Here is a 26,569-nt window from a genome sequence, read left to right as displayed (position 1 = left end):
CTCTGTTCAGCAGGGAGCCTGCTTCCCTTCCTTTCTCTCTGCCTGCCTCTCTGCCTACTTGTGATCTCTCTCTCTCTCTCTATCAAATAAATAATAAATAAAATCTGACAGAGAGAGAGAGAGAGATCACAAGTAGGCAGAGAGTCAGGCAGAGAGAGAAGAAGGGAAGCAGGCTCCCTGCTGAGCAGAAAGCCAGACACAGGCAGATCCCAGGACCCTGGAAACATGACCTGAGCTGAAGGCAGAGGCTTTAACCCACTGAGCCACCCAGGCACCCCAATAAATAAAATATTTAAAACAATAATAAAATCTAGGTCAAGAGCTTGTGAATGGCATAAAGTGAATCATAAATGAGCCTTACCATCAGCATATCATAGTCCAAAAGGCGGGGGGGGGGGGGATGTCATATTTTGAAAAATAAAATGTAGGTGGCTCACTCATTTAAGCATCTGACTTCAGCTCAGCTCGGGATTTCTGGGTCCTGAGATGGAGCACTCCATCGGGCTCCTTGCTCAGTAGGGAGCCTGCTTGTCCCTTTGTCCCTCCCTCTGCTTGTTTTCTCTCTCTCTCTCAAATAAATAAAATCTTTAAAATTTAAAAATTAAAAGGCAAAATGAGAGAGAGTGAGCAAGAAAGAGAGAAATAAAATAAATGTGATTCATACAAAGTACTACAGAAGTTTCAAGAGAGAAACAAACTGAGGGCCCAGGTAGGGCCTCTATGTTTCTGAGCCCTAAGGACTGGGGACATTTCGTAGGTCCCCCTAGGCTGGATGAAACTTAGACTGCAATTCATTGACAAAAGCACATTTTTCTTCAGATTTACAAATTTAACTCAGATTTACCATACAGAAATCATAAAAATCCCTGAATGCTCAAGGCATTTTTCTGTTGCATAAGCTACTAGGCCCATGTGTGTGCAGAAACAACTAGGAGATCATGGCCTAGATTTAGGACTAATGTCAAGTCTGCTTTTCCTCTTGCAGGGAGATGGTTATAATCTACTTTATTAAAACCCTGAAACAGTGGTTCACCACCTTGGATGTATGTATGAATCATCTGAAGTGCTTTTTAAAAATATTGATGTTCCATCCCACTACAGATCAATTAAATCGGACTCTGAGAAAGAGGCCCAGGCCTTACTTGTTTTAATGCTCCTCAGGTGGCTATAATATGAAACACATACTAAAAGCTGCTGCTTCCGAGAGTCCTATTTTCTCATTTAGTACACCTTAAAAGCAACTTCAAGCTGTGACAACAATACTCTTTGGAGTCTGAATTACCTGTTTGTCTAGCTTTCTTGACCATCCCCACTAGGCAAACATTAGCAGATCTTTCTTATGTTCACAAGTTAATGTAATACCAAATTTATCCCAACTACTTTTAACAAAATGCTTTTCCCTAAAACAACCCCTCTTGACCAAGAGGTTACTTCAATAAAAGTAAAATGTCTGGTCTACCCTTTTATGACAATAGAGAAAAATCAATGACTTTCCTGGGATGTATATGATATAGTAGCCTTCCTTGATTCGGACACTGTCCCTTAGTTTTAAATAAAACATTAGTTTATCACACCACTCAGAAATGGATTTACATGACAAGTTAAAGGAGCTTTTGAATTAAGATTTTTTAAAACTGCTGCTTTTGAATTCAGTATTAAATATATCCATATCTATGTGGTTTGTTGTTGTTGTTGTTGTTTTCTGTTTCCCAAAAATGTTACACTTAGATTTCAGGAGAAGAGCCAAAAAATATATTGATATCTATCTGTGCTATGCCATTATTCTATACACCAGGGGTCAGCAAGCTATGGCCCACTGCCTGCTTTGGTATATAATGTTTCTTTGGAATGCACCCATAACTATTTGGTCACACACTGCCTATGTCTACTTTTGCTCTAAGATAACAAAGCTGAGTGGTGGTAACAGAAACAGCATGGGCCAGAAAGCCTTAATTATTTACTCTCTGGCTCTCAGCAGAAGAAGTTTGTCCAAATCTGCTATAGATTTTTTTTTTAAATCTATTACTTAAGATAATCTGACATAACTAATTCCCTCAGGTAGGTCTTTGACAATTCCCTGTAATAAACAAAGAAGGAAAATGGGTTATTTGTGAAACAAGTTTATTCCTCAGTGTGAAATTATCTTTCACTTTCTCTCTTTTTTCTCTCCATCACCCATCCTCTTTTCCCTTGCCCTGTTTCTTTTACTGTATTGTGCTGTGATTTTGCTTTTTTCTCCCCCTTCTGCGATACAATTTCCTATCTTCCTTGGACTATTTAAAAAGCTATACTTCCTTGGACTTTAAAACAATTGCCCTCTTTCGAGAAATCAAATGCTGAATTTTCTTTGCTTCCCTTGAGAATATTTTACCAGGTCTGAGAAAGATAATTTAAGGATGATTTAAAGATTTATTAAAATAAAATAAAAATTCAGATCATGCCTCACATAACTTTCTATTTAGTCTTTAAATCTGGCAGAATTCCAAAAAGATGGGTCTGTCCGAGGGACCTGGTCTTGAATTAAGTATTGGGTACCAGCCAAAATGCTGTCATAGTTTAATACATGTTAAATATTTAACTAACTTGTTATTTATGAAAGACCTAGGCAGATATTATAATCAATCCAAGGAAGCCAAAGAGCCACATGCTTAGAGTAAACAATTGTGGAAATGCACTTACAGGTACACATGAATCTGGCTTTTACCACAAAAGAGGGGAGAGAAATCAATTGAATTTCTTCCAGTCAGAATTCATTTGCAAGTTCATAGACAAGAATTACTTTTCATTGGTATCAGTTATCTACAATTTACAGAGCAGTAAAATATTTCAAAGGCAGTGAAAGGCTAGTCAGATAACCCTGAAAGTCGTTATAAATAATGAATGATTTTCCATTGTAGACACCTAATAATTTCTTTGCCCATTCCAAACTTATTTACCAAACTGTAGTACTAGAACTCAGTATGTGGCCTGAACAACATTAAAATCACACAAAAGGAAAATCTGTAGGCATAAACTATATAAGCTATTCTCATTATTTTAATTAGGAGCCAAGAAGAAACCAATTTAATTGAAGAAAAGAAAATATTACTAAACCATTATATATTTTTTCAATAATATCTACATGGACATATACAAATACAGGTGTATCAATATCAATGCATGTAATATTCAAAGAAAGGGTATTTTTTGTTTTTGCTGCTCATAATAGGTAACTAAATCAAGAAAATAAGTAAAAATTTTAGAGTTAATGTAAAGGAGAACATTATGGTTTTTCTTTTTCCTTAGAAATTAGAAAGTTGGGCATTGTTTTAAAATATATTTATTAAATAATTTTGCAACTCATTTATAAAAGGATTGTTTAAAAATAAGGAGTTTGTAATTCATCATCTGAAAACACACATGAGAAGGACAACTACTTAAGTAATCATCATTTATTGTTTATTCATAATGTGAAAATTAAGAATTTTTCATCTCTATTGACTTCAGAAATTTCACACATTTAAATTTTTTTTTTGTGTGTGTAACATATTCATAGATTGTATGCTTTTAAGTAGTAGCAAAATTAACATGAGACTAGTCAATTTAATGAAGAATTAACTTTTTACCCTATAAAGTTATCTTGAACTTACCTTTAATAATGTAGCCCATAGGCTTTTTTTAAACATTACTCAATACCCTACCAAAGGAATATAAGCAACATTACTCATATAAATATAGCTGCAGATTTTGCTTTATGCAGACACAAACACACATGCTTGCATATGGTGAAAATAAAAATGTCAGCTGAATTTCACAGTAGACTTTGCATTTCAGAGAAAGGCAATATCTCATTTCCTTATATTCTTCCACATGATTTGTAGTATTTACTCAGTTTCTCCATTTTCAAGAAATAGACTTTACTGTATAAAGTTGTATAATGAAATTGTCTTCATTTCTTCTCCACCAAACTACTGAGTATTTTAGCAGTCTCTTTTTAAGAAGTCTTTGTTTTTTGTTTTTTGTTTTTTAGATTTTATTTATTTATTTGACAGAGAGAGATCATAAGCAGGCAGAGAGAGAGGCAGAGAGAGAGGGGGAAGCGGGCTCCCTGCTGAGCAGAGAGCCCGATGTGGTGCTTGAACCCAGGACTCCAAGATCATGACCTGAGCTGAAGGCAGAGGCTTTAACCCACTGAGCCACCCAGGTACCCCAAGAAGTCTGTGTCTTAATACTCCTTGAAAATGTGTGTGATCATGGTTTGAAAATTTCTACCTTCACTTCACATGCTACAAGTGTCCTCCTTTATTTTTTGTTTGTTTCAAGTTTTTACTTAAATACTAGTTAGTTAACATATATGTAATACCAGTTTCGAGAGTAGAATTTGGTAATTTATCGTTTACATATGATATCTGTGTTCATCACAACAAGTGCCCTCCTTTATCAATCATACTTCAACTGCCATGTATTTGTCAATGACTCATTAGTCCAATTTATCAAACAGTTTTTTCTTTCTGAAATATAAAGCTTCTGAATTTATGTTTCCTTGTCCCTCATTGAGACCTCTATCAGGATAACCCCAAATTACCTCAAACTCATTTGATTTAAAAATTAGTTTATAATTTCCTCTATATTTATTTGTTTATTGTCTCACAGGCCCAATTTTGCAGGCATACACAGTCTATAACCAATGTTGTAGTGCTTATATATTTTGTCCTCTGTATTTTCTATTTCCTAAGTATTTTTGGTCAAGATGATGATGAGATATTGTTAAAAATGAGGTAAATTCATGAGGCACTGAGATGATGTAGTTGTTTAAGTGTCCAACTCTTGATTTCAGCTCAGGTCATGATCTCAAAGTCATGGAGCGTTGGGCTCCACACTCAGTTTGGAGTCTGCTTAAAACTCTTTATCCCTCTCTCTCTGTCCTTCCCCCCATTCTTTCTCTCTCTCTCAAATAAATTAATTAAAAAACAACAACAAAAAAAACATGATGTATATCCATAAGAAATTGCATGACTAAATAGATACTTGTTTCTTATCTTGTGTAACTAAGTATGTGTGAGTTAAGAGGAAATGGTCAGTGTCATATTTCTATGATGATATGTAATGCTGAGGAACTGAACAGTTAAACTTTACAACCTTCCAGATACTAAAACAATGAGCATTGCATAAAGGTTATATATAACCAAAAGTTTTTAATATACAATACTTTATGTACAAGTTATTGAAATTTCAGACAAACATAAGGTCTACTTTGGAAATATTCTGAAGAATCATTATGTAGTAGAGAATGACAGATACATGTCTAGTTGAACAAGTCCTTTCTTGACCATTTAACTACTTAACTACTAAACTGGACTGATTTGAAAATACAAAGTAATTGTCTTCTACAGAGGAACACACATTAGTAGAATCATTTCTATTTGTTCATTTGGTTGGTTTGGGCAGTTGGAAGTAATTAATGCTAGCATCCATGCTATGACAAATCAATATATAAAATATCATAGGACCTTTATAGAGTAATATCTCCTGAAGTTCAGCTGTGCTTTAAAGAAATAATGACAATAACATATAGTTGTTGCTACTATAGGGTCAAGGCTTTTGCATATTGCATCTATTTAGATAAATTATTTATACATGAGCATTGTATTGAGATATAATATCCAATCAGCTGATACCACTGACCCACATACAATATATACAAAAAATCTTTTCCCAAATCCAAAAAGCTATAAATTTATATATATCATATATCTTATATCATATATATATACACTTACATATGTATATATATAAAAACCCAATCCTAAATTGAACCTATATGAAAGTATCTATCATAAAACACTCTCAACACTATGAACATTGTTGTTGTGATGTTTAAGATAATAGGTGAATATTTACAGTTGATTAGAATTGGATTCTAATATTTATTTGGAACTAATATTTCTTGTTACATTTGATAGGATAATATCAAATATTTGGTAGGCATGAATATTTATTGTTACATTTGATAGGATAAGACACAGCCAGAAGTTGATGCCCATTCATGACTATTATCTCTTCTATTTGCTTGGCAAAAAATAATGAATATATTATATATAGAATATACATGTACACACACAAATACATGTATACACACACACACACACATATATAGTAATCGCAGACAAAAATCCTGTATTCATTATCGCTTCTGTAATTTTCTGTGATAAATGAGACAAAGACTAGCCAAGTTACTAGGAAGCAAGATGTATATGAACTCTTGACTTTATTCAGGTTATTTAGTGACCAGAAAAAGACATATACTTATGTTCCTAACTAGTAATTTTAGCACCAAACTGTCCAAAGGACCATGGCTTATGGAAAATTTCAGGAAGAAATTAACTCAACTTGAAACTTCAAACTTCTACTATAGATAAATTTAGCATTAAAATTAATGCTTAAGGAAGAGTACTATACTCTTATAATAATGCATTTCTGGATTTGTTCCAGACTAAAGTATTAGTGCTCAATGGCTGTTTGATTTACATTTCCCATGTGAAAATATTACAGTTTTTCTCTGTGGTCTATCAAGCTTGCCTGGTAATTGTATCACCATTTGATTTACATTTTTTGAAGTTGTGAGCATACAAAATCATAATGTTTAGATAGGCTTGGTAAGTCACTCATGTCATTATTAGATAGTGCCCCTAATGACTGTTGTGGAAATTAAAAATCCTACCAAGGAAAAGACCTTTCTATCCTAATATAGGAGACAAAAAAAATATTTATTATTAAATATGCATATCAGATTTCGTGCATGTAGGCAGTCCTCAGAATACTAAGTTCTTGACAGAATTTCACAGAAATTTGTAGAATAAGAAAAGAAAAAAGAGTTAAAGCTTCTTTATCTTCTCAATAGAGAAATAGATATAAACTTGTGAGTTCTGTATACTTCATGGGAAACTTGGGAGTTGATTTCTGAGAGATGACCTTACAATCCTAGGGTTAGAATTTTCTTAGCCTTTCATGTAATATCAAATGTCAAGCCTATTATTGGGCTTATTATGCTTTCAATGATATGGTATGGTAATTGTTCTTACTTCATAGGGTCATTATAAAGATTGAAAGTTAGCTGTAAAATACTTAAAACAGTGCCAGCACACAATTGCCATATAAATATTGGATTAGAAATCATTATATGACTATGGCTTCACAAATATGAATAACATATCCTTTATAACACCAATACAAACTAATTTTTTCATTGGCAACCACATATTTGAGTGATGTGATGAAATTCTGAGGAAAGATTATTTAGGGTTCAAAAGTACTAAGAGATCTATTTCCACCGGAGCTACAGGAGACTAAGTTTTGACTATATTTGCTGCAGGGATAGATTTACTTTTTGTAGTCTGGTTATTTTAAATGATTTGGTCAAAATCTTGAAAAATTAAGCAATTTTTACTTAAGCAATCTTTGCTCTGAGAAGTGATATAAATACAGGTAGCATAAATGATAATAACCTTCATAACACAGGTTTCCACAAGTATTATGTTATACATTATAATATTTAAGGCAATAATGCACTCATATTTTAGCAATTTAATTATGAGATTGTAATAAGATGTAAGGACTTACATATCCTGTATAAAATATTTGTAGATAAGTTGCCAGAAAAAAAATTAAGTATGAAAAACTTAATTCATAAATGTTTTAACAGCACTAACTTTCATATGCTGTATGGGAGGCATGCCTTTTCATATGAAACTTATTACATTTTCTTGATTTTTACTATAAAAATAATGCCTTAAAAAACTGTTAAATTCCTGAAGCAATAAAATAACACATTTAGCCAATTTCATGATCATTAATATTATAAGTTGTATCTACTTCAGGTAAGAGAAATGTCCATTTTTCATTTTGTTTTCCAAGCTTTCTAGGTTAATAATTCCACCACTGTATTGTGCTATTTTGTTTTTTTTTGTTTTGTTTTGTTTTGTTTTTCCATCAATACTCTCTGCATCTTTAGAACATGTGATTGTGTTTGTGAGGATGATAACAGATGATGGTGATAGTAAGTAATGGCTGAGCTGAGGACTTACCCCAACATGTGTCACCTTTGAAGAATATAGTTGGAAACAAACTAGTGTGCCTAATCTGACCTCTCAAAGGCATTTTAATCAGTGTTCTCTCAGGATTAAGAGAGCAAAGTGACCTGGTTACTAGAGCACTTTTGAAATACTAATATACAATCACATTTGCCAAACTAGAAAGCCAAACCCTTTTTAAAATATTGCTTATTAACTTAAAAAAAAATGCCTGTAAAACAGCAAGATGCCACCAGACGTGTTTTAGATGGCAAAAAACCAGAACAACCCAGCAAATGCCAGTGAGGATGTATAACAACAGGAACTCTTAAACATTGCTGATGGGAATACAAAATGGTACAGCCACTTTGGAAGACGGCTTAGTGTTTTCTCACAAAACAACATATTTTACCATATTATCTTAGCAATTATGCTTTTTGGTACTTATCCAAAAGAGCTGAAAACTCAGGCCACATAAATATCTGAACACAGATGTTTATAGCAGCTTTAGTCATAAATTCCAAAACTTAGAAACATCCTTCAATAAGGTAAATGGATAAATGGATAAATAAACTGTGGTGAATGCAGACAATGGAATATAATTGAACACTAAAAGCAAATGAATTCTCAAACCATGAGAAAACATGGAAGAATATTAGATGCTTATTTTTAAGTTAAAGAAGGCAAGCTTAGAATGTAGCTTAGAATGTTATATTCTGTATGATTTCTAATGGACTTTTAGTATGTTCACTGATTGTTGCAGGATATTGATAGTGGGGGAGTTGGCAGGGTGGTGGGAGATAGAAGGTGCATGGAAAATCTTTCTCTCAGTTTAGCTGTGAACCTAAAACTACTCTAAAGAGTAAAGTGTATTCTTTAAAAAAATTCCCCGCCTCAAACCAAGAAACAGATTCTTAACTATAAAAAACAAACTGACAGTTCCCAAAGAGAGGGTGGGTGGGGGATGGGTAAAATAGGTGATAGGTGTTCTGGAGGGCACTTAGGATGAGCACTGGGTGTTTCATGGAGGTGCTGAGTCACTATATTGTACACGCAAAATTACTGTTACACTGTATGCTATCTAATTGGAATTTAAATAAAAATTTATAAACAAAATTCTCTGCGTCTTGGAGAAAATCACAGCTCCTAAAATGTACTAAATTGTTGCAGTGCTTGAGTGGTTCAGTCAGTTGGTGACTGACTCTAGACTTCAGCTTAGGTCATTGTCTCAGTGTTGTGAATTTGAGCCCTGCACCAGGCAACATGCTGGGTATGGAGCCTACTTAAAAAAAAAAAAGTACTAAGTTGTGAAATGGTATGTTTACATGTGTTTGTATTAGTGAATTCCCAAAATTAGAATAGTATCTGAAATGTAATAAACTAACATTAATTTTGTGTAGAACTATTATATTTTTAATATGAACATTTAAGTAGAGTTCATGTATCACAAAAATATTTATACATTACCTTTTTAAATAGATCTTCCAGTTAAAGATTTAAGTCTGTTTTAATTCTGTTCAACTTTTTTTTTTTTTTTTAGGATTTTATTTATTTATTTGACAGACAGAGATCACAAGTAGGCAGAGAGGCAGGCAGAGAGAGAAGGGAAGCAGGCTCCCTGCTGAGCAGGAAGCCCAATGCGGGGCTCAATCCCAGCACCCTGGGATCATGACCTGAGCCAAAGGCAGAGGTTTTAACCCACTGAGCCACCCAGACGCCCCCAGACAACTTTTAATAAAGATGATTTTACCTCCTTCTCACACAGTTTAACAATTTACAGATTAACATAATTACAATAGTTTTCCATGTTTAATTTGATTCATATATACATATTAAATCAAATATACTAAGTTTTTAACATATTATGTGTGCTGTAAATATAAAATATTTTTCTAAAAATAAGTGAAAGGATTTTATTAACAACTATTGAACAGTTTGAGAAAAAGAACACTTCCAATATATATTCTGGTAAATGGATAGAATTAACACTAAAATAAAAATATTCAATTTTTATTCTTTGAATATCTAAGATTTCAGCCTATGGTAGGATAAAATTTATCATATTCTAAATATAAATGGTAAGAGGAAAAATCATATTCTTATATACTTAGATTTCAATATTTTGTGTTGAAGGGAATAGGTAATTTTTATTGATGGATGCTTGGAGAGAAGGATAAACGTATAATTTCAAAAGATAAAAACAGTCTTTGAAAAACATAATAAAAACATAAATGATATAATCTATAAATTTAAACACTTACCCTGTACTGAAATGGATGCTTGTACTATAGGATATATAAAATGTAATTATCTTTGGTTCTGTAGAAACTTGGAGAAGCCCTGCCAACTACACAGGTGCAGCCATTTGAATGTCAGAGAATCTGCATCTTTCTCAGCCCCCTAAGACCAGATGGATTTTAACTGCCCTTAGAATGTCTCTAAATCAAGAATTGGCACAGCCCCAGCATTCATGGGAAGGATGATGCTATAGATACCATCAAATAGGCATCTCATTTGTCTTGTTCTCAGTGTCTAGAACAAGAACAGCAGAGGAGATTTCTTACTGGTGCAGCCACTCCAGAAAAGAATATGGAGTTTCCTCAAAAACTTAAAAATAAAATTACCCTCTGATCCAGAATAGGAGGTAAATCCAGGAAAGTATTTCTTTCCCTTAGCTACACCAATCTAACACTCCCTGTCAATTAAGCTTTGAGAAAGGAATCTTATCAAAGCAGACAAATAAAAATCTCTTACCTTCCTGCCTGACATTATTCATGGATGAGTCCATGATTTCTAAATATCTATTAATTGATGCTCATTTCTAAATATCTATCCTTCTTCATTAATAATTCTAGTACTTTTTCTTGCACTAAAAAGTTAATAAATATTTAATATTTCCAAATGTTCACTGTTTTTGTTCTTTAACTCACTGTAAAAAGAACTCTGCTTCACTTAGAAGATATTTGCAAATGTCATGTTCAATTAAGGGTCAGTATTCAAAATGTATAAAGGATTTATTCAAGTCAACACCCAAGAAACAAATAATCTAATTAAAAATGGACCAAAGACATGAACAGATATTTCTCCAAAGAAGACATACAGATGGCCAATAGATACATGAAAAGATATTCAACATCACTTGTCATCAGGAAAATGCAAACTGAAACAACACTGAGATATCACCTAATACCTGTCAGAATGGCTAAAATGAAAATGCTAGAAACAAGTGTTGGTGAGGATATGGAGAAAAAGGAACTATTATTCACAGTTGGTAGGAATGCAAACTGGTGCAGCCACTCCAGAAAAGAATATGGAGTTTCCTCAAAAACTTAAAAATAAAATTACCCTCTGATCCAGTAATTTCACTACTGGATTTACCTGCAAATTTACAAAACAGTAATTTACCCCCCCCAAAAATACAAAAAACAGTAATTTGAAAACAAACATGCATCCCTATGTTTATGGCATTATTAATTATAATAACCAAATTACATAAGCAGTCCAACTGTACATCAATAAATGAATGAATAAAGAAGATGTGAGATATATATATTCAACATATATATTCAATATTTATATCAATATAAATCTTTATATTGATATAATATAAATATTGAATATTATTTAGCCATAAAAAAATAAACTTGTCATTTACAATGACATGGATATAGCTATAGAGTATAATGCTAAAAGAAGTCAAAGAAAGACAAATACCATATGATTTCATTCATATGTGGAATTTAAGAAACAAAACAAAGGAAAAAAACAAACAAAGAAACAGATTCTGAACTACAGATAACAAACCAATGGTTACCTTTGTAACTTGTCTTGATGAGCACTGGGTGATTTGTGGAAGTGTTGAATCACTATATTGTACACTTAAAATTAACATTTTATGCTAAATATACTGTAATTAAAATAAAATGAAACAAAATAGAAGAAAATATGAATTCTAGTGGAAAAGAGGTCACTAATAAAAAAGGAGATTCTAGGGGCACCTGGGTGGTTCAGTAGGCTAAGTGTCAGACTCTTATTTTTGGCTCATGGTCGTGGAATCAAGCCTCACATCGGGCTCTACACTCAGTGGGGAGTGTGCTTGGGACTCTCTCTCCCCCTCTACTTCTGCTCCTTTCCCCTACTCTCTTTCTCTCTCTCTCTCTCTAAAATAAATAAATAAATCTTTAAAAAAAGAAAGATTCTAAACTTAAAAAAAAAGAATTCTACTCAATTTATTTACTAAAATTTTTCTTTACGGTCACCAATTACCTACAATTTAAGGAATTCAACGAGTGTATTTTATTGCTTATCTTACTTTTACTCTAAAATATTTGAAATTTCATCATATCCTCTTTCTTGAAAAGTTATCCCTTTAGCTTCCTCTTCAGTATTTTCTTACTGCCTGCAACTTCTCAGGTAGTCCTTTTTCTTTTTTCCTTTATGAGTTCTTTTTTCTCTATTTGCCTATAGTTTATTATTATGTTTATCTTTTACTTTACAAATAATCCTTGGACAAATGTACTGAATCACATATGTAAGTTGATTTTAAAACTCAGTTCTGGGGGTGCCTGGGTGCCCCAGTTAAGCCTCTGCCTTTGGCTCAGGTCATGATCTCAGGATCCTGGGATCCAGCCCCACATCAGACTGTCTGCTCAGCAGGGAGCCTGATCCCCCACCCTCTCTCTGCCTGTCTCTCTGCCTACTTGTGATCTCTGTCTGTCAAATAAATAAATAAAATTTTTAAAAAAATAAAACTCAGTTCTGATGATGAGAGAAGTAGAGAATAAATGGCAAAAGAGATATTGCTTGTATATAAAAATCATTCTGTTCCTTTCTAGCTCTATAACTTTGAACAAATTAATTTCTCAATGCCTTAATTCCTGGTCTATAAAATGGTGATAATTGCATTGTCTTTCTTTTGGGACTGTTGTGAGAGTTAACTGATTTAACACATATAAAGTTCCTGACACATAGGAAAGCTGCATTACATATCACTTATTGTTAATAGCAGATGTTCCCATTTATTACTAAAAATCTATGACAGAAATTTTATTAAATCTATAAATTTCACAAAGTTTTATGTGATTTTATAACTACTTTTTGTACATTTCCATAGACTATAAATCCTTAACTACAATGCTTTTATTTTTATTTTCTTTGGATTGCCAACAATCACTTGAATTTTCAAGGAAATTTACAAGTTGAGAAGTGAAAGTATTAATAGAGATCATTATGATGATTACATTACTCAATTAGATCAAAATTAGAGTGTAACAACTCACACTGTATTCTCTTCCCTCAAATTGTAAATATTAGTTACATGTTTCTCAGCATTTAAACCCTAATTTAAACCCTAATTCCTATTGCCTCTCACCAGCATTCTGATCTCCACATTGCCTGGGACCCAGGTCAACGTCTCCAAACTCCATCCTACTCACTGTTAGTCAGATGAAAGGAGATACAGACCCAAAGTCAGATACAGAAATCCTGGGTAGGGCTATTGGAATAGTCTATGATGCTTTTCCCCATTCTTTTATCACATATTCCTCTCTCTTCCTGATGCATGCACATGTGCACATGCACACACACACAGGCATGCACACATTTTAAATCTTTTTTGTGCCACTTTCATGGACATCAAAATTGCTACCTATCCCTCTAGACTTGATTACTTCTCTCTTTTGTCAATGATTTCTTTGCTATTATGAGAACGTTCTCAATATTATCTTTTTTAAAACTGAGAATAGAATAATACAAAATTGACTTAATCTGCAGCACAAAGTTTACATTTTATTGTAAAAAAAAAGTTCTTGACAGGATTGCTAAACACTAAAATTGCTGAACAACAGTAATTATTTCGCTGTCTTTGAAAAAGACAGTCTCTCAGCTCTCTGGAAGAGATTGTTTTCCATCTTGTCTTGAAAGAGAATGAGACTTCAAATACTGTTTTTCAACTCCGTGCTGTTCAGACATATATTTAAAAATCTTCAGAAATCTTTTTAAATCATAGATTCTGTTAAAGCCTAATTGTCAAAATTGACAACAATTATAAAGTTAGTACTTTCTGTAAAAATGTGTTCTAAAAATTCTTGGCTGATACAATACTTACTTTTTCGTTTACAAGTCACATTAGTCACTGTATTTTCTTTCTTTTTTTTTTTAAGATTTTATTATTTATTTGACAGACAGAGATCACAAGTAGGCAGAGAAGCAGGCAGAGAGAGAGGAGGAAGCAGGCTCCCCACTGAGCAGAGAGCCCGATGTGGGGCTCGATCCCAGGACCCTGGGATCACGACCCGAGCCGAAGGCAGAGGCTTTAACCCACTGAGCCACCCAGGCATCCCAGTCACTGTATTTTCTATAATACATTTTATATTGCATTTCCTATCAGTGGTATATACTCCTTTTCAATGTACTACTTAAAGACATTATTATGGGAACCAGTGTAAGAAAAATCCTTTGTAAAATAATTGTGTGATGATATTAGAGCAATTGCAGTTATTTTTGAAGACATTAAGCTAAGCAATTATTTTCACTAACTCTGATGTTGCCAAATATTGTCCCCACTACTTTATGGGAAATACTGAAAGTCTGTGGTGCATTATTAATTCAATGAACTTTCACGTCATTTGTGGAGATAAAATTTGTAAAGTTAGAACTTCAAGATAAAAATGCAAACATATATCATGTTATACACTGTGTGCTCTAAAAAGAGAGACAAATGAATATCAGAAAGAGAAAGACCTTTGTAAGAATACAAATATGAGCTTACTATCAAGAATAGAATTTTAAAAAATGCAAACACACACATACACACACTAGCTTCTTCAAAACAAATTCAAATATATAAAGGATACTTCCACTTAAAAATATGCTATCCTATTTTGATATCAGATTTATATGAGTTCAAGTGCAAAATCCAACACAATCTAACTCTTTGCCTTGGACAAGACATTTCATCTCCTTGTGCTTCAAAACCTGCAAACCATCCATGTAAGAATGTGTAGTGAGGATTAAAATTAAGATAATGTATTCAAACAATTGGAGCTATCATGTTTTCTATTGCTCCTCATAGAACCAATTACTTTGGCATAGAGAAAACACAGTAAATATGTTGTTAGTAGATATGATACAAATGAAAGTTTTCTATCTTACCCTGAAAATTGATAGTCCGTTATTTTAACCTTGTATGAATTGTAAAGAATTCAAAGTAGGAAGAGAAAAATCATGTACCAAGTATGTTATTTTTAGAGATAACGGCTTCTTAACATTAATATAATAAATGATTTCTTTTCAATAACATTGCTTTTAAAATAACTTAGTTCTTTTGTTACAGGAAATAACTGCAAGGCCACTGAATACAACAAGATGAAAAATATGCTTTTAGATTTACAAAATCAAAAATATATTACACAAGAAAATGAAAACCCTAACGGTGATGACATATCTTGGAAGAAGTTGTTGGTGGATCGAATGTTTAAATATTTTGATGCCGACAGTAATGGACTTGTAGATATTAATGAACTAACTCAGGTATGATTCATGATTGAATTAACAAGTTTATTTAAATGTATCATGTACAATATTTTCACATATGTGTGAATTTATTCTGTATTAATAAAATATGTGTTTAATCTGTATTATATGAGAGTGTAGACAAAACATACTTTTAAGGGCAACATTTGATGACTGTTAAATAACAAAGATTCAACTGAGTAAATTTTAAAGATTTAATTGGCTTTATTAAACAAAATTGAATTGGGCAACATCCCATTTGGCAAATAGACGGGTGCTAGGGCAGTTGTACAAGATGGAAAGTTTTGTAGAAGGAGAGTGGGGCAGGAAAATTATTATCAAAAGAGAAAGGTTGTTCCAGATAAGGCCACTTTTCCTTAGGGGAAAAGCATGGGCTATTCTCATGTAGATTACATCATCTTCTTTTGAGGGCTGGAAAGGGCCCAGGTGGTAGACTCATTGGTGCTGATTGAAAAATTCATGATGGACTAATAAGACTACATTTCTGGAAGAGGTTGAACTAAAATTAGTTTATTAGCTTATTATAATTTAGTTTATTAAGACATGGCCTAAGTGATGCCATTTTAAGATTCTTTGGTTGGTTGGTTAATTTTTGGGTTTTGGTGTTGTTTTTCTTTTAACACTATTCTATCAGCAATAGAATTTCAAGTAACAATTATATGATATTTTGTAGTTTAAAAATCAGTAACTACTTTTTTTTAATTAATTAATTAATTAATTAATTAATTTTTTATGAACATATATTTTTATCCCCAGGGGTACAGGTCTGTGAATCGCCAGGTTTACACACTTCACAGCACTACTTTTGATAGGTTTCTACACCTTAAATACCTAAAGGAATCACTAGTTCTTTATCTTACAAAATGTGTAAGAGATCTTCAGATCTACTCTGGAGCTTTTATAATGTTTGTCTATCAGTCAATGAGAACTTGTGTACCCAATCTTTAGGGGAATTATTCATCAGCAATTAAGCACATCTATAACATAATGTAAGTAAATCATTTAGGAAGTTACTAAATTACTTTGTTTCAATAACCAAAGATTAATTAGGATACAGTCAATTTAGGTCAAATATTTAGTCCACCTTATTAAATTTCATTTATTTGAAAATTGTCACCAAAATGAAAGATGTAATAAGAAACCAATTACTAAGGAAACTATTTGAATAAACAAAGGTCTATTTAGATCATTTTGGAAAAACAGAAATGCTTTTATATGTGTGTCATGGAGAAAGACTAGTTTGAAGGAAAATGTTAACACTCAGATTCAAGAAACTAAACTAGTTGTAGAAAGTAGTAGAAATGTAAAATAGGAGACACAAGGTTTCTTCAAAAATTATACAGGTTTTAGGGAGTAATGAAGAAAAGAAGCCAATCTAGGATGAACAATCTGGGAAAATGGTGATAGCACTGAGGAATTTTGCTGACTTCTTGATAATCCCTATAGTGACTATATTGAGGTGAATTTTGCTGTAGTACTAAGCAGTTGATACAGTTAATAAAAAAAATCCAGTAGTCTATAACGTCATGTCATTCATCTCTTATGGTTAATTTCATGCTTTATTTTAAAAATCTGACATTGTGGAATATTGGTTTTATTCTGCAAAGATTTCTAAGATTTGGAATAGTGTAACTTAGTTTAGAACTTTATATCAAAGTAAATTTGTAAGTAAATTGATTAGAGTTCTTGTCATTCTAGTTAATTAAAATATATATCATTTTCATTATCTCCTTTAATCCAGATTGCATTTATTGACTAGTTACTGAATCCAGGCATTGGGGTTTAAAGAATCAAAATCTGGAATTTTAGGTAAAATTAATTAAATAAAATGAATTAAAAATATAAATAAAATAAAAGTAAAATTAATTAAATTTTATAATTAATATACCTATGTTATCATTTACCTCATGATTTATTTTTCAAGAAAGAAACTAGAATTTTATATTTATAGTAATGATAAGAGATTACTAGTTAATTAAAATGAATTTGTAATTGAGGCATATCACCTTGATCTACATAGACTTGACATATCAGAATATATTGTGCTTTTTGCTTTTTTTATTTTATATATTCTATAAGTAATATGATATATGAATTATGTATATAATACATATATTATTTCTATATATATTAGTTTTATTAACATATCTACACCATTGTAACCATTGATTAGTTACAAAACATGCTTTGACCAAATCCGGTTATTATCACAGTAGCTCCATCTAAATCCAAATGGAAACCTTCTCCTCACTAGAAAATGGCAGTGACAGCACTTCAATTATACCTGTTTCAAGTTTCTGCCACACCAAATTTGAATTTATTTCCTAGAGCAGCCTTAACAAAATAATGCAAAGTGGGTTTCTAAATCAACCTTTCTCTCCATTCAGCATCTAAAATCAAAGAATTGGCTATACCATGGTCTCTCTGAAATATCTGGAAAAGATTCTTGCTTGTCTCTTTCAGTTTCTGGCAGTGTTAGGCATTCCTTGGCATTCATTGGCTTGTAGTAACATCTTTCTGCTTCTATAGTCACATGGCATCCTCTCTGTGTGCCTGTCTTCCCAACACCTTGCCTTTTCTAAAGAACACCAGTCATATTGGATTGGACCACCCTACTCCAGATGACCTCATTTTAAGTTATCAAATTATATCTTTAACAGCCCTATTTCCAAAAATACATTACATTCTGAGGCACCAGGATTAAGACTTCAATGTATCTTTTAAGAAGATACAACTCAACCCATAATAAAGTTCATCTGCTACAAAAGTATTTTTGTTTTCTCTGTTTCCCTTGCTTTGGATTTACTGTATGTCTGAAAAATACTCTTCCAATTCATCTGAAAGTTATCCTCAGAAACTTTATATTCAGAAACTTCAGAAACTCTTTTGCATCTTGGCTCTCCATGAGGTAAATGGAAGGAAATTTCTGGGAGGTTTACTAACATCCTTCTGAATACATCCCATACCACATTAAGTCATTTTCACTTTTAGCAGTGTATTGTGAAAATATCAGTATCCCATCTGTCAGTAATCAACTATGAAATAAAAAAAGGAGAACAACAACAACAGAAGGTAATAACAAACACGCTTCAAAAAATGGAGTGATGGGTACCTGGGTGGCTCAGTTGGTTAAGCAACTGCCTTCAACTCAGGACATGATCCTGGAGTACCAGGATCAAGTCCTGCATTGGGTTTCCAGCTCCACAGGGAGTCTGCTTCTCCCTCTGACTTTCTCCTCTTTCATGCTCTTTCTCTCTCTCAAATAAATGAATAAAATCTTAAAAAAAAAAAAAAAGAATAGATAGAATGAATACCTAGATATGTATAGCACAGTATTGTTTTTGACTTGTGTCTTTTGGGGTTACAGTTACTCTTTAAGAACTTTTTGCTAAATATTATAACCAATAATATATATGGCTTTATTAATAAACCTAGAAACATATAATGTCATAATTTAAAATGGAATTTTGAAATAATTTAACTTAGAAAGATAAAAAGGGAAAGGATCTTACTGGTGTCTTTTAATAATTTACAAGCTATTATTAGCAGAAATATAATACATAGCTCTAAGATACTGCCAGTGACAAGGAAAAATTAAAGAATATAATTTGGCTTTAAGGTTTTACAATTGCAGCATGAGAGCTGGCTGCATACATTCTATTTTTATTCCGCATAATGAATATATATTCTAGAATTTTTCTTGCAGATTTTCAAGTAAATTAGAACCTACAGGCCTTTCTAGTTGAGAGTGAAAATGAATAAAAAATGTAGTAGATAAAAGGAATAGGATCCTTAGTATCACAGCTAACAATTTGTCAGCAAGAAAATATTTACTAAAATAAACTGACCATTTATAGAAATAAATCTTGTTCAATACATCTCTTCAACACTCTACCTTAACATAGACATCTGTAACCACACAGTTCATCCTTCAGTCTGAGGCTCATTTTGTATGTTGAAAATACCCAATTATATCTTATAATTGGGTATTTTCATAGCAATTTTATAGCAATAGTAATTTATAGCAAAGTGAAGTTTTAGATTTTCAAAAGAATTGTATTTTACTAAGTTAATATATTCAGTGATAGTGCTCTGGTAGATTTGCCATTAGTAACAGAGGATCTGGAAGAGTTAAAAAAGGTAATAACAGATGAAAATAAATCAACAAAGATTAAGATGACATATGCATTTCAAAAGACCAGAAGAAAATGTTACAAATGGAAAGGCATGAGTGGTTCTAAATTGGTAAAGCCCTAGAATTTTTTTTTCAAAATAATCTTTTTTTATGATCAAAGTGTAGTAGATTAGAACTTTGTTTTATGGAGCCTGGGTTCAAATCGCATCTTTACTACTTACTACCTCTGAACCTTTGGCCAGTTACTTAAACTCTGAGACTGTTTTCCTTTCTATATATTAGCAATAATACTAGTCCTTACTGTGTAAATTTAATATAATATTTATATCATTTACAATATACATGTTTCTTAGGAACATGATTAGCACACAGAAAATACAGTGTGTTAGCTATAATTATATTTTCAAAGCTAACTTTCATGTGATGACACAGATGATAATATAAGCAAAGAGAGCACATATACTTAAGTTATTGAATGAGTGATTGAATAATAGTTCCATTATGATCATCTTCCTTTGCATTTTTTTTTTAATGCTTATACTTGGATCATAAGTGATAACAACTTAAATACCATTAGGTCACAGCCATTATGACATAGAAATCTATATATACATTATTAAACATACAAAAATTTTAATACTAACTTTTATAATGAAAAGAAAAATGGTCTGGGGTACCTGGTGGCTCAGTCAGTTGAGCATCCAACTCTCAATTTCAACTCAGGTCATTATCTCAGGGTCAGGGATGGAATCTGTGTTGTTCTCTAGGCTTAGCAGAGAGTCTGCCTAAGATTCTCTCTCTTCCTCTTACCCTGCCCTTCCTCTACCCCATGCACATGCATGTACGCACTCTTTCTCTCTCTAGAATAAATAAATAAAATATTTTTAAAAAATAGAGGGGTGCCTAGGTGGTTCAGTTAGTTAAGTGTCTAACTCTTCATTTTGACTCAGGTCGTAACCTCAGGGTCATGAGGTTGAGCCCAAGTGGGGGTCTCCGCTCCGTGGAGAGTCAGCTTGAAAATTCTTTCCCTTTGCCCCTCCTCCCACTGACTCATGCTTTCTCCCTCTCTCTCTCCCTCTCTCTAAAATAAATAAACATTTAAAAAGTTTTTTGAAAGGAAAGAAAAAAGTTTCCTGCGAAAAAAGAGAAATAGTTTTGGTTTTCCCAAGAAATTAGAAAAAATAAACGATGGTGTGTTTTTATTTTGCTCATCTCATTTGAAGTACTTACATATTTGTTGGCATGAATTGTTAAATCCTGAGTACTATGTTATAGTAACTAATAGTAATAGTATTAATAATAGTAGTGATACTTATTTTATTGCTATAATTTAGATGTCTATGTCCCCTTTGTGCTTCTTTTTGAACTCCACAAAAATTTTATGCATATACATGTATAATTATATATATATGTAAAATATATATATTTGCAAGAAGCAATATAGACTTGCTTGAAGATGTGTAAGGGAGATATAGGGTGTTTACATCACAAAGTACTTAAATCCCAAATTGAAATCCAGTTTAGATGAAGTGTTTTGTACACTTTTCCTTTCCTTGTGCCTTGTCCAGGTGTGCTTTGCTTTTCCTACACCATAGATAGATTCAGTGCCTAAATCTATCTCTCAGCCTGGGGCTCCAAATGCTTTATCATGTAAAACAGTATGTTCTATTTTATATTCCCCTGAATTTGTATAACAAATACTTCACATTCCACAGTTGCCAATATCTATACTTTTTAAAAAACTAATGACAGGTTATAGGATATAATACCAACATCAAAAACCAGTATCTATCATATTCTTCTCTTTAGGAGAAATATATCATCAGTCTTTGAAATGTAGGGAAATTCCTAGCCTCCGTCTTGTGCCTTACTTTTTATACTCTCAGAACCTAATTAAGTCCCGTATCTCTCTCTTTCCTCAAGTGTATGGCCCACTTTTAGCATTTCGGTGAGAATTTCTCTTCCCCAAATGATATGGAGATGGATGGTAGGGAAAGTGTGTTATTTATAAACTTTGTTGTTTTATAGGAACAGAACATTGACTCCTTCCCATATAATTGTCTTAATTACTGTATGACAAAGGTAGTATTTCAATCACATTTAAATATTTTTTGTGCATTTTGTCTTTAAATATCTATTCCCTCTTTATGGAAAACAGGTAAATGGGCAGTTATTTTGTTGTAGAGGTCTGTATCTTTTCTCAGATCCATGCTATAGTGTCTGGATTCCATTCACAATGAGATTTTTTTTTTTTAAGATTTTATTTATTTATTTGGCAGACAGAGATCACAAGTACACAGAGAGGCAGGCAGAGAAAGAGGGAGGCAGGCTCCCTGCTGAGCAGAGAGCCCGATGTAGGGCTCGATCCCAGGACCCTGAGATCATGACCTGAGCCGAAGGCAGCGGCTTAACCCACTGAGCCACCCAGGTGCCCTCACAATGAAATTATTAAACTAAGTAGTCCTTGCTGGTAACTAATTCTGTATACTAAAGGTAAAACCAAATGTTTTGCCTTTTTCTGAAGACCATTTTGATAAAGTGTGAAACCTTATTTGTTTGGTGTTCTACCTTAGCTTAACTCCCCACATCTAAGCAAATTTCTGAGGTTCATCTCTATTATCTGTATCTGTCTCTCTTTCTTTTCTTTAATTATCTTCCCCAAAAGTGAGAACTTGATGCTATCTTTGGATCTATGGTGAAATCTGAGCTTTACTGATGCTTGCTTCAGTGAAAATCATTCTTATAACAATATGCTCCAAATTGGATTATCATATTCTAATGTATGATTCATAGAATAATAGCTTACTATAAAAGCCTCAACAAACATAAAAGTATATTTTTCCATAGTATAATCACAAACCTGATATCTCTCCCAACTGTTATATATATGATTAGTGTAGTCAGGTGCTCAGCCACATAGTAACATATTTGTGGCTTTCAAAACATAATTTCCCTACACAGACCTGAATGTGTGATGCTTGAAATAAAGATTTCAGGATGAGGTGACCTAAGGTATGAATATATTCCTCCTGGCCAGTCTAGCATGTAGGGAAAGGTCACTAGAATTGTGAAGGTTAATGATCATTTATTTTTTAAAAAAGAAAAAAGTTGGGGGTGGCTCAGAATGGTTCTGGGTGGTTTATTCATATGTATAGAGGGAACCACTGGGGATACTAAAAGAGTTAAGGTAGGCAGAAAGATTGTGAATCAGCAGCTAAATTTGTTTGTGAATTATGGGGAGAGAATGGGAGAGAATTATGTAGCTGAATAGCCTGAGATTCAAAGAAGTAGGTCCTTTCTCTCTCTCTCTCTCTCTCCATCTCTCCATCCATCCATCTTTCATTTTTATCTATCTAATGAAGACAGGTGTAGGAAGCAGAAAAAATCCAGAAGTGCCAAAAGGGAGCCATTGAGTTATTGACCATCTTCCGTGCTGAGATAGAATGGATACGAGAGAAAAATTGGCCTCCGATTGATAAAATTATCAGACAAATTGTTTTCTTAAACAGAATTCTTAAAGTTAACGTGGTGAAGAACATGTTTTTTATAAGAAATGGAAGATAAAAGAGAGTTTTCTGATCAGAGAGCAGGATTTCCAGAGGTCACTATGTTGGGTTTGAGTTGGAAAGGAATGGAAATGGAGTCAGAGAAGGAAATGTGCATAGCAGTATGGGGAATTCATAGGGTCACAGAGCTAAACCAGGGTATGAAACACAAAGGAAATTGTCCAGATTGTCCCATAGAGGGGAATGGACAACTTTGTCTTGCACTGTGGTCTCAAATGTTGGGTCTTTAGGGTAAGATGAAGGGACTAATAAGCAGATTTCACCTGGCAGAATGGCACCCTTGAATTTGTTAGCAGTGTTGAAAGGTAAACTGAGGCATATTAAAATCTTAAGAATTTATTTGACCAAAAATCTATTTGAATTGGACTGTGCCAAACTAGCAATGGTTAAGATGCATTCTGCTGACAGGAGCTAAGGGAAAACTTTTCTAGAGAAAAGGAGAAAGCAAAGTAAGGAAGTCTTTGATTGGCTACTGCTTAAAGCATACTTGGCTATTTGTGATTGGTTGTCAGTTTTGAAAATTGCGGCATTTACAGGCTTAGATATTGGTTTGTTTATATAGAGGCCAGAGCATTAGATCCAACTCAGTCTAATGGCTTCCTTGTTTAACTTAATAGTAGTAAACATAGGGTTCTTAAAGTGAAATAGTGCTAACAGCTTGGAAAATCTACTCCTTCGGCCTCTCCCTATTTCATAAAATAACCAGCCGTAGAATTTAAGTAAGCAAAATCATTCCCTTGTGATTCTGAGTTTAAATAAGCAGCTGTATTGAGTATATTGATTTAGCTCTTTCTTCATTTAGATTCTGTCATCTTAATAAGCTGATTCACATTAAGCATGCATATTAGAATGAAATATTTCCCTAATGTGCACACATGCCAACTCTTTATTAAAATAATAAAAAGAGCTACTTGTTCGCAGGATTTAGATTATTATGTTATACATATTTGACTTAAAAAGCTATTTGCTCAATGACTACCATATGTGAATACATTTACAAAATTAAATAAAAAGCAAGAATAAATAAGACCAGATATTTTTAAGCTATCAGAATGGGCATGGCAATGATGTTTTTGCAACTTTTGTACATACAATTTTCTTTAAAAATTATTAGAGCTGTTATATAGGGAATGGATAATTAATCTTTATTTTGAGTTGATGAAGCCTATTACATTTTTCAAGATTTTTTAAAAGGTTCTAGTATCTAGCCAACATATTTATTTACTATAAGATTGGTAAGAATTGTTTTGTCTAATAGATAAAAAAGCTATTTTAGTGGGAACAAACTAAATGCAAATAAACAAGCTTTTGTCTGGATAGAGAAGGGAGATAAGTGAGGACTTCCAGGGAATTCCATGGTAATTAATCCTATTTAACATTTTAAAGCCCCATAAACCTTCTGGTAGATGAAATAAGGTAGCAGAAACCAGGTGTTTGACTTAGATTGGCAGTGGCAATGCCAGTAGGTAGATCTTTCTAGTACTGGCAATTTCCTCTCAAACGCTAAAGATTTCAGAAGGGTAATCACAGCAACAGTTAGCACTTAACAGAGAAAGGTAAGGCTTGTGATTGTTTAGTTGCAGCTTGAGGCTACAATTAAGAAACAGGACTTTCAATCCTATCTGGAAACATTAGTAGAGTTTCAAGTATTCTTTTTTTCTTTTTCTTGTTTAATGCTTTTCATAATATGCACAAGACAATTGGAAAATTTTTTAAAAATCGTTTTTAAAAAATTTAAGCATATCGTTTATAGAATCTTTCCCTTGGAATATTAATATGCATTTAAAAACGGGGAATTCACATTCAGAAAATCCCTATGAGCCATATAGAATGCCTTAAAAATAAAATATTTTTTTTCTCATTAATGTTATATCTTCAGCAGGTTCTTCAAAAGAATTAACTTTGACACTATTGATTTTTTAAATGTTACAAAACCTAGAAGAGAACTTAAAAGATGTTAATTAATTTTTATGTAAACCTTTTCTTGTAATACACCTAGTTCAGGATAACATCGGTTATATATAATTAAACAATTATCATCTGTAATGTTAATTATTTACTCTCTGTCCTTTCACTTTGTCTTTTTTTTTTGGAACACTGTTGACAATCTGTAATTATCTTGTTTATTTAATTATTTGATTTCCTGTTCCCACTTATCTTCTCCAGAAAATTAATTCCATGAGGACAAAGGCTATGTCATTCTTATTTACTACCATATCTCCAACCCCAGCACAGTACTTGGCACATGTTTGTTGTTAAAAAGGGAAAGACAAAAGGAGAGGGCAGGGGGGAGGGGAGAAACAGAAAGGTAGTGTACAAGGAGATGTTGAGAGAACCAAGTAGTAGAGAAGCCAACCCATCCGTATCAAGTGTGTAGGAGAAGCTTAAGGATAAAGCCTGAAGAATACGTATTTCTAACAAAGTATATTTATTTCCTGACCCCTCAGGCTTTGATGCAATTTGTCAAGTAGAGAGTGAATATAACTTCTTCTCCTCAACTTCACAAATGTGATGTACTTTGTATAAACAGAGGAACACTGAGCTCTGATCTACTGGATCACTGTGACTGTGACATGGTCGTGATTAGTTAGATGAAAAATAGCTTGCAAAGGATCAGGAAGAGCTCAGCCTCTGATGTGCTCTTGAACAAATGATTGGTGTGTCTTTCCATGAGTTTCTGTCTCACCAAGGAGAATAAAGAAAAAGACAGAATTGGAAGATTCTACTCCATTGTCCTTCTATGCCCTCACCCCTCATCATCATGACCTGACTTGAGACCATCAAAACTGATCCCATGTACTTTACCTCTTTTATGAGAGTCGGTATAATAATCTTTGGTTTCTAAGTCATGATATATGTCCAGAAAACTAATATCCAAACATCTCCACAGTAGGGAGACAATCCTCTCCACCCACCTCTGGCATTTTCTTTTTTTCTTTCCAGTTTTATTTGTCCTCACATAATTTATTATCTGGTATACAATATATTTTACTTATATATTTATTTGTTTCCCCTTTACTAGCATAGAAGTTATACATGGGAGGGATCTTTGTCTGTCTTATTTTCAGCATCTAGGAGTCTGGCACACAGTAGATAGATAAAAATAATTTGTTGAATAGATATCTAAATAAACAAATGAAAGAGAATAATAAGGAGAATAGTTTACTTTGGGAGGAACTGGGTGTTTTGTTTTTATTTTTGTTGTTTTTGGACAAAAAAGAATATAATACAAAAACACTGAATCATCCCTGAGTTATTACAATTCCTCATGCAACCTTGGCAGTTCT

The 26,569-nt window shown here is 32.9% G+C and overlaps 1 protein-coding gene across 2 annotated transcripts in view; it reads left to right on the top strand.

The window, feature by feature from the left end:
• Positions 1 to 26,569, top strand: part of FSTL5 (follistatin like 5) — a 763,963-nt gene that overhangs the window by 377,548 nt on the left and 359,846 nt on the right. For both annotated transcript variants that reach the window (XM_059174403.1, XM_059174392.1), the window contains exon 5: positions 15,382 to 15,578. In XM_059174403.1, the coding sequence (XP_059030386.1) occupies positions 15,382 to 15,578 (197 nt within the window). The remainder of the gene's footprint in view (positions 1 to 15,381; positions 15,579 to 26,569) is intronic.

The sequence above is a fragment of the Mustela lutreola genome, chromosome 1 (assembly GCF_030435805.1).
Source record: "Mustela lutreola isolate mMusLut2 chromosome 1, mMusLut2.pri, whole genome shotgun sequence".
Classification (NCBI taxonomy): domain Eukaryota; kingdom Metazoa; phylum Chordata; class Mammalia; order Carnivora; family Mustelidae; genus Mustela; species Mustela lutreola.
The sequence above is the reverse complement of the archived record's forward strand: the minus strand, read 5'-3'. Positions and strand labels throughout refer to the sequence as shown.